Here is a 10,024-nt window from a genome sequence, read left to right on the forward strand (position 1 = left end):
TAACTAGTCTATATATACTGTATAAAAGGCTAACTACTCCTCACCTCTATGAGGTGAAGTACCACCAGTGACCATTAGAGGCCGCTTGACGGACCAAATTACTCCCTTGTGTACTAAAAGATGGCATAACAGAAAGTGAAAGCAATGTTTGCAGGGACACTGATCTGTTTCAAATTTGCTGGAACACAGAGATTGGAGGTAGGAGAGGCAGGGCCGGCAACAGAAATCTTGGGGCTCCATACATGCATATCTCTGGGGGCCGCCCTTCTCACCTCCTCATCAAGTACAGTAGTGGTGCGGAGCAGGGAGAGATGATGGGAGTAGTGGTGCGGAGCAAGAAGGGAGGATAGGAGTAGTGGTTCGGAGCAGGAAGAGAGGTTGGAAGTAGTTGTGAGGATGGGAGTAGTGGGGTAGAACAGGAAGGGAGGATGGGAGTAGTGGGTGGAGCAGGAAGGGAGGATGGGAGTAGTGGTAATGAGCAGGGAGGGAGGATGGGAGTGTCAGAGAGATAAAGAGAGGTTAGCAAGAGAGACAGGGGGGAAAGACTGTTGCTTGCAGGGGGGGCTGAGTGCAAAACATGTGCACACTGGTGTTTGGGGTCACCTCATCTCTCCCCCATTCCACTTTACACCAGCAAGGGACTTTTAAATCCAGCTAACATGCGCCGGCTCCCCCACTGTCACACTAGTAAGTGCAGTGACTGAGAGTTGGTGACCTGTTAAGCCTGTGCCCTGTCCCTACTGCTTTCCTATCTGCCTCTACCTGCTCAGCGGTAAACATCATCTGTCCCAGTGCCGTGGATTCCAGGAGCGAGAGTGTCCGCCTTGCTGCAGGGGTTGCTCCGTCATCCGCCGGGTCCACACCTCAGAGCTCGGCAGTCGGCACGGAGGAGACTACACTCACCCATAGGGCAAACAGCGGCAGTCAAGTTGAGTGGTGGGGGTGCATCTGGGCGGCAGCGAGGCTGACTCTGAGTGACTGACTGAGAGGGCTGGGTGGTGGCAGAGCCGATGTGTGAGTGATGGGGGGATCAGGCGGAGGGGATGTTGGTGGCTGACCTTGGGGCCCCTCAGATCCTCGGGACCCGGGTCAGCTGTCCCCTTTGACCCCCCCCTGTCGCCGGACCAGAGGAGAGGCTAGGGACTGGGGGAGGGGTGGAGAGTTTGTGGGCTAAAAACAGTCACAGCTCAAAGTGAAAGGAAAAACTGTCACAGCTCAAAGTGAAAGTACATTGCAGAAGCTGTCATTTTGACAGGCTTTTAGCTAGTAAGTGATAACTGTTCCCTGATTGTCTGCTTCCCTTGCAAAACATAAAATTCCTTTAAAGTCTTTATTGCTCCTGAATCTGTGCGAGGACACATCTTCTACACCGTTCTCTGCAACACTGTCAACTCCCCTCCCCAAAATTGCAATGACACAAAGAATCTTGTTCAGTTGGTTCCATTGTTTTATTTAACTCTTGTGTAGTGTCTGTGTAACCCTTTTATGTAAAATATATTTTACATGTACAAGAAGACATATTATAGACCGGTCATGGTGAAAGTCCTTTAAAACCGCATTACTGTCTGATTGTTCTCCCCGGAGGGGCATAGATGTGCTCTTAGTCTCACAGGAGAATGCCATGGATTCCTACACTCTAATTGTTGCGCAGTGTAGGGGGGAAATAAAATTTAAATTGGGCTCCATAAAAATTATATCGAAAAAAAAAAGTTTTATTGTAAGTATCAAGGAAAATGTAAATCATCTTATTCAGACAGTAATGTTGCTTTAAGCGTTTTCCATCATTTCCCCGTGAACGTAGTGTGACTTTATTCAGTAGGACATTTTGTCATTCGGAAAATAATTGCTATGTGAAAATATGTTTATACACTTCAGTATCTCGTTATAGGATCATCCACGGTCAGCGACACGTTTCGCTTTATTTCTTTATCTGCTTAGATGTTGAAGTCCGTTATGAAACGCGATAGCCACAGCTGGCACCAAGCGGTGCCTCCAAGCAATCCACATCCCAGCTGTGTTACAGGAATGCAGGGTCCCAGGAGACAACTCTGTGCAGAATTTTACTAGGATTTGAGGTTGGCTCCTTGTGGCACTGTATTTTCGCAGTTCCAGTCTTGCCCAGGAGCACAGTAACCTAGTATCTGGTGGTGAATATCCAGTAGAGCAGACCATATCCGTTGTCTAGGAAGCTTGGAATGTTTTTTTTTTTTTTTTTACAATATTTTTTGAGCCACTGGGTTAGGTAATAAGCTATTAAATAAAGCCGCTCTCCCGTTAGCTGTACATACATACATTATTTCCATAGATACACCAGGCGGAGACCTTATTTTATACATAGTCGTAGTGATGAGATGAACTTTGAGGTCTTCCGGTCATTCCATTATGGGGTCCCGAGGTGGAAGAGGAGAGGGGGGATAAAAAAAAAAAAAAAAATAGACGACCAAAATTTACAAGTAATGAATTAAGTCTTTGCTGATGGGACGAGTAAAAGTCTGTGACAACATGGAGATCATGATGTGTTTTTGCTGGAGCTTAGAGCAAGGATCCTTGTCACAACAGCAACATAGGCCTCCCACACAGGGGCGACAATAATAGACGTGATAGAAGGTCCCCAGTCAACCGCCAAATATCTTCCTCCATGCGGAGACTTTGGTAATTGTTCTGTTGTAGAAGTAATTGAGTCACACACACACACACACTCCCTCGCAGATGGTGACCGCATCGCTCTTCTGTCAGAGTCCCCAGTACACAGTTTTAGTTATTGTGAAGACATTCCAGGTCCACCGAGCAACAAACACTTCCATTCTGCAGAAAGAGAGCGAGAGATAAATATACGGAAAAAAGAATAATCCAGATTTCGAGAGCCTTTGTATTATTCTTTAAAACATTTAGTTAAATATGTTAAGAAAGCAGTTCCGTAGTAACCTGGCATCAATACATCATATAGTACAAGATGAGTTGTTGGTAAAGGATACTAAAAGAGCTAAACGTTATTCTGGTAGCACCATTAACAAAATTATTCATCCAGTCACTAGCTACAGGTGCAATTCCAAAGGCCTGGAAAACGATAAATGTAGACCCACTGCACAAAAGTGGAAGCAAGGAAGAAACAAGTAATTACAGACCAGTGAGTCTCACATCAGTAGTAGGGAAAGTAATGCAAATACTATTAAGTAAGAGTTGTGGAATATCTTCAATCAAATGGCTTGCAGGATTCCCAAATAGCATTGATTTACTAGTGGTAGTCATGCCAAACATATTTTATTGTCCTTTTTTACTGTGTAACTAAAATAATAGGTAATATTATTCAAATGAAGGGAAGCATTAGACCATGAGGACACGCACTGACACTGGGAGGGAGGCTCAGGGGACATTTAAGAATGAGTAGTGGACAAGTAGAATAGCCTCCCATCTAAGGTCTGAGGGACTAAGACGTTAAAGAAATTTAAACATGCATGAGATAGACATAAGGACATTCTTACACAGACCTAAGGATCAAATAGGGCTGAGGTTCCCTAAAAAAAGGGGCAGACAAGATGGGCCAAGTGTTTATCTGTCTTCATATTCCTATGTAAGATAGTAATCAATGTTTAAAAAAGACGTTAGTCTATCGAGTTTAACCTATCTGACTTGTAACTAGTGACTTAAGTCATATCTATAGGATTCCTTTAGTGGCCATTAAATGTATCCAGTTTTGAGTTAAACTCATTAACAGTAGTTGCTGTAACCACCCCCACCGGCAATGAGTTCCAGAATGTTACTGCTCTAATGGTGAAGAATCCTCGGTACTCTTTACCTAGAACGGCGCCCGTCGCGGGCATCGCGGGTACATTTATGTGTGCCCGCGACGCGACCGACGCGATGACCGCGATTTCCCATTGAAACCCATGTTAAACATGGAAATCGTGTCGGTCGCGTCGCGGCCGGCCATAAATGTACCCGCGATGCCCGCGACGCGATGCTCCCGATTTCCCATAGGAATCAATGTTAAAAGGCGCGATGGACCCGATTTTACTGTTAAATGGCTCAATGGACCCGATTTGGCCATAGGAATCAATGTTAAATGGGCCACAGAGCCCATTAACCCTTAAATGTCCCCCCCAATTTTTAACGCCACCCCACGATCCATGTCAACCCGAAGCGTGGCGAGCGCAGCGAGCCCGCGAGGGGCGGCGGTACGCGTCCTCCGACCTTTTCATGCCCTACTATCCACTAGGGCGTGGAGCGAGAATATAATAGTGTGGCGAGCGCAGCGAGGGGACGCGGATACCTTCACAGTTATACGCGTCCCCTCGCGGGCTTCACAGGTGTCCGTGGCGACGCCGACACCTGTGAAGCCCGCGAAGGGACGCGTCTACCTGTGAAGGTATCCGCGGGGCTCGCTGCGCTCGCCACGCTTCGGGCTCGGTGGCTCGCTGCGCTCGCCACACTATTATATTCTCACTCTACGCCCTAGTGGATAGTAGGGCATGAAAAGGTCGGAGGACGCGTACCGCCGCCCCTCGCGGGCTCGCTGCGCTCGCCACGCTTCGGGTTGACGTGGATCGTGGGGTGGCGTTAAAAATTGGGGGGGACATTTAAGGGTTAATGGGCTCTGTGGCCCATTTAACATTGATTCCTATGGCCAAATCGGGTCCATTGAGCCATTTAACAGTAAAATCGCGGTCAATCAGCCTTTTTAACATTGTTCCCTATGTAAAAATCGCGGTCATCGCGGGCATCCCGATTTACCCGCGATGCCCGCGATTTTTACCCCCGACGCCCGCGATTTCAATCGCGGGCGCCGTTCTAGGTAAAGAGTACCGAATCCTCTTCTTAATTCAGTACGGAATTTATTTCCCTCAAGCCTCAGTACATGCCCGCGTGTCCTAAGTATAGGCCTGTTAGTGACCAAATCATCTCCCAGTTCCATATGATTCCCAATCCTGTATTTGAACCTCTCAACCTGAATATGTTTTCACCTCTCAACCTCCGTTTCGCCAGTGAAAACATATTCAGCCTGGTTAACCTATCTTTGTATTGTAGTGATTCGAGACCTTTTACTAGCTTAGTCGCCCTTCTCTGTACCTGTTCCAATTCATTTATGTCATTTTTAAGGTGCGGTGCCCAGAACTGAACACAATATTCCAAGTGTGGTCTCACCAATGCCTTGTAAAGAGGCACTGTCACATTGGCATCCCTTGAATCCATACCCCTTTTCATGCATGCCAGTGTCCGGTTTGCTTTTGCTGCTGCACTTGAGCAGTGAGCACTATTACCCAATTTATCATCTATGATGACCCCCAAGTCCTTCTCTACAGCAGAATTCCCTATAATAACTTCCTTTAGCTTATAAGTAGCTTGTTCATTTGTGTTCCCATAATGAATTACTTTGCATTTCTCAATGTCAGCTACTGTTGTATGGACCACAAGGCAGTGAGGATGGGAGAAATACATGCGTCACTGTCACAAGGGTATATTTAGAGATGGTGGCAAATAGTATTATACAGCAATGTAATAATACACAGGAACAAATGAAACGTATCATAGTAACATAGTAGTTGAGGTTGAAAAAAGACATACGTCCATCAAGTTCAACCTTATTCCGGACCTGTTAGGTGGTATGCTGTAGATGTGACATCCCCATTTCAGTTTTACCCTTTGTTCCAACAAGTAGTTGTACCACTTAATGTTTGTTTTTCCAGAAAATGTTTGTCCAACCTTATTTTTAATGTGTTCAATCTGTCTGCCATCACCACCTCCTCTGGAAGAGCGTTCCATACCCATACTGCCCAGAGCATATAAAAGTATTTTCTTTAAAGGGCACAGAATCTTATCTCCTCTAGTGCGAATGCATGCCCACGTGTCCTGGTCTCTGCCCTCAAATCAAAGAGGTTGCCCGATAGTTCAGGATATTGCCCCCTGATATATATGTATGTGTTAAGCAGGTCTCCTCTTAATCGTCTTTCCCAGTGTAAACATTCCTAATTTGGCTAGTCTGTCCTCAGCGCTTAATGACTCCAACCCTGTTATTAGCTTGGTTGCCCTTCTCTGGACTTCGGGAGTGGCTGTGTGAGTGGCGGCGTTTCATCCACAGACAACACTGAGTTTTGCAGCGTTGTGTGTGAACAAGAATATGGCCCTTAGTGGCCAACAGGATACTAGCCTGTATAAAATGCCAGTGTTGTATTAATCACAGACCCGCAACCTAAGCGGGCATGCTTGGCTTTGTAGTGCGACAGACTCTGGATTGAGGATGCTTCTGTCTGTAATGAACACCCTTTTCGGATTGACTCGTTCCCTTTAGCTGGTGCGGAATGCTCGGCGGTCCCGGGAAAACATGTCACGGAGATGTCTAAGACATGAAAGCCTCGGTCTCAGCGGACATAAATGGGGGAGCAGCAGGAAGACACCCAAGGGGTGGCGTGATCTCCCCCAGTACACGGTGCAGTTGCTGGGAGCACACATCTTACAGCATTTTATATAACAGCGCTCCCAGAAAAGCACTTTCATTAACAGCCGAAATTGCAGAATTCTCTCTGTGCGAGAAATAATCAAACAGAAATGAACTTGTGACTGTGGGGTGCAAAGAGCCGAGACTACGGATCCCCCCCACCCCACCACTAATACAATATTCAGTGACCCAGTCTGCAGCGCACATCCTGCTCGGAGATCAAACGCAGCCGCTTCCTTGTATGTTACACAGACTCCGTACACTGAATATCCAGCACCCTGTGATGATTGGGGTTGGCGATACCCAACTAGAACCATCCAGACGCTTCTAATTCAATGTTCGCTACAACTGGAAGACATCGGTAATTGACTAAAGAAACTCAACGACGCCTTCGTGAGAAGAACCTTGTGTCTGTCACTGGCAGGAAGATGCTGTAGGTGTTCAGATAAATGATTAATGTAGCAGCTCTGTTTGTTCAGTGGTTCCCTAGTACAGCATGTAGCTAGGTTGTCTGTTATGTGTGACACGCCACGTTCACAGAGACGTGCAGAGAACACACGGACACGTATTCTACAATCCCCCGTCAGCAGCGGATCATACCCAATGCATAACTATGCAAAGAGCAATCGGCAACAACGTGGCAGAGAATAAACAGAAACCGCACTTGGGAAGCAGGGATGCGGTGGTAATAACTAATACACAAGGGCAGAGGGCCCTGCTTGTGGAAGCTCGCACTCTAGAGGGATAGGGTAGAAACACACAGAGGTGGCACTAAGTGTGTGTGTGGGTGGGCTGGAGGGGGGGGGGGGGGGCTGATGGCCTTGGATGAAGTGGTGACTTTTGAGGATGCGCTTAAAGCCTTGGAGACTAGTGAACAATCTAATAGAACATGAGCGCATCCCACAGGTTGGGTGCGTGAGGAGGCAATCTGCGTGGTAGTGAGGTGGGGGTCACTGGCAGAGTTGACCCCAGAAGTGAGTGTGGGGGTGAGATGAAACCAGTGGTGGATCCTAAGGTGGGGTTGCAGCACAGTCCAAAATTCAGTCCATAAATGTTTGGGATGGCAGTTCATGTGGCTCCCATTTTTGAATTGTGGACTGCACTACAGCCCCACCTCTAGATCCGCCACTGGATGGCACTTGGAAGACAAAGCTCTTTCTAGCATTTCCTTGCTGAGACCACTCCTCCATGATGATGTCATGTACGCATCACTCACTTGTGAATACACCCTCATGTCTTTTAAATGGGGTAGGCTATTGAGCAAGTATTACTGAGGGCACCACCAGGATACCCGTTCTCTAACCGCCATCATGGAATGGCAACTACAGATGAAAATGCGTTATCCTTGGGCTGAAGTATTACTTGCAGGACTTGCATAAAAAGTCTCCCTCCGGCTGTGATATTACCCTGCTGGCTGGGCCCGGTGCTCATTCTTGAAATACGGGGGACCCCTACTTGTTTTGTCCCCCCTGTGTTTTGGGAGCCAGGACCGGCCCTTGAGCCTGGACCGGCCCTTGAGCCTGGTGATGGTTTTAAAAAATCCAGGAGATATTTTTTACACTGCAGTCGGCTGCAAACTCGGATTTGTATTTAGTGGATGCTAAATACAAATATGAATCCGGCGGAATACGCCATCGGCCAAATACGAATCAGTAAGTACGGCAGATTGAGTCGTATTCTTAGTAAATTTCCCCCAATAGGTCGACACTATATGGTTGACTGACATACATGTGTCGACATAGTCAACACAAGCAATAGTTGATATGAGTTTTTCATTTCATATTTTAGTGGAGTTTTTTGGGGGGAGGGGGGGGGGTGGATGCCTATACGGCATCCACGTAGATGGTAAAGTGTGGTGAATCGTTGCACTAATTGGGAGTCCATGTGGTCAGTTGTCGACATTGGTGACACCCCAAAAAAATGAACAACTCATGTTGACATATTGCTTGTGTCGACCTTTAACCAACGTTAACATTGTGCATGTCGACTTTTTGGGGTCAACCTAGACAAGATTTTCTTTCGGCACCTATCTCTGCAGCTTGATGATAAAATATGGCGGAGGAGCCGGGTGATGCCTCGCGCCTCTTCCTGGTAGCAATAAGAGTAGTCTCACCGCCTGGCCAGTGAGTCTCGATCAGCTGCACCACAGAGAGCTGAGGAACAGGGATCTCGCACGTGGCCTTCATTCATGAAAAAGTAAAAGAAAAAAGTTTTAAAATTGAATTTATTGGTATTGTGATGCTTGGTATAATTCTGTACGGTCCCTTATGGACTGGATTCATGCTGACGCCACAAAGAGCACGGAATTATATTCCGTTGACAAAAACACAATGTTCTGCCTTCAGCTACATAGGAGTCGCCGTGGCTGGAGGCAATCTGTTTTCAAATCATCAAATCTTGACTTTCGCTTGTCTGGAAAGAATAAAGAAATCATGTCACTGTTTTATCTGTAGCCGTTTGGGGACAGAACGTGGAGATTACGAAGCAGTCTGTTCCTTTAACACCGGAACCCACAGTCCTCTCCATGCCGTCACCAGCGGCGTCCCAGCTGGTCGCCGCCCAATCAATTTTTATAGTGTAGAGATTCCAGCAAAGGAAATAAATTAAATGTATCACACAAACACGGGCAGAGATCTGCGTAAAGTTTCCAGAGCCGCTTGTTTGCTCCCACTGAGTGCCCTGATAACATGCACGGCAGACAGACTGCAACCAATGTTCCCTCTAATTTTACAAAGGCTGTGTGTGGCAAAATATTTTGGCTGTGCAACTTTGGAAGGAATTTTTTATTTTTGTGCGTCACTTATATATAACTAGAAAACGACGTTCAGCATTTGTGTTAACTTTACTTCAAAATGATATTAAACATTCAAAACCCAGCACATGATGTAGTTAATGGGTGAAACACACATTAATTTAGTCCACAACTGCAAAAAGGGGACCACTGCTGCTTTGTGTGCTCTGTTGTAATGTCTGTGCGCACGCTCGTCGAGTTGTGTGCGCGCGCACGAGCGCACAGCTTAGAGGGAACACTGACTGCAACCGCTGTGCCAACTTGCGTTTCCTCCGCTACATCATGCTGCAGACCTGGCAACATTCGTGCACTTAGAGTGTATCCAAGACGGAGGTATCTCTGGGCTGAAACTACTAAATACATCCGATCGGATCAAGGAGAAGGGATGGCAGGAGCGAGGCACAAGGTGTGTTCCCAAATTTGGAGGCTGGGGACAGAATTTTTCTGGTTTTAGGATGAAAACTCAGTCACAGTATGCAACAGATCAGAGCAATCCATGTTGTGTGTAAGCATGGTGTCCCCTACTCTATATATGCCCCACTGATCTGTGGAAGGGGTACCTACCTTGCATTTGCAGTTTGTACACGGAGATCCGGGCATCGTCCATGCAGAGCCGGCGAGTCGTGTGATCCCGTGACTGTCCAGACAGGTTTTCCTGATGTCAAACGTGATGTTATCTGCTAGGCAGGGGTCATCCACGCAGTGCGGGCAGCAGTCACCCTCAGAGATGGCGGTGTACTCGCAGCTCAGTGCCGGACAGCCCAGCGGCCAGCAGTCCACCTCCCCGGCCTATACAGACA

At 47.0% G+C, this 10,024-nt stretch overlaps 1 protein-coding gene across 7 annotated transcripts in view; it reads right to left on the minus strand.

Annotated features, from left to right (window-relative positions):
* Positions 1–1,426: 1,426 nt before the first annotated feature.
* Positions 1,427–10,024, minus strand: part of NELL1 (neural EGFL like 1) — a 558,514-nt gene continuing 549,916 nt past the window's right edge. For all 7 annotated transcript variants that reach the window (XM_083164040.1, XM_083164038.1, XM_083164037.1 and 4 more), the window contains 2 exons: positions 9,789–10,013; positions 1,427–2,805 (listed from right to left, as the gene is read on the minus strand). In XM_083164040.1, the coding sequence (XP_083020166.1) occupies positions 2,755–2,805; positions 9,789–10,013 (276 nt within the window). In that variant the 3' untranslated portion in view covers positions 1,427–2,754. The remainder of the gene's footprint in view (positions 2,806–9,788; positions 10,014–10,024) is intronic.

The sequence above is a fragment of the Crinia signifera genome, chromosome 11 (assembly GCF_055691185.1).
Source record: "Crinia signifera chromosome 11, ASM5569118v1, whole genome shotgun sequence".
Classification (NCBI taxonomy): domain Eukaryota; kingdom Metazoa; phylum Chordata; class Amphibia; order Anura; family Myobatrachidae; genus Crinia; species Crinia signifera.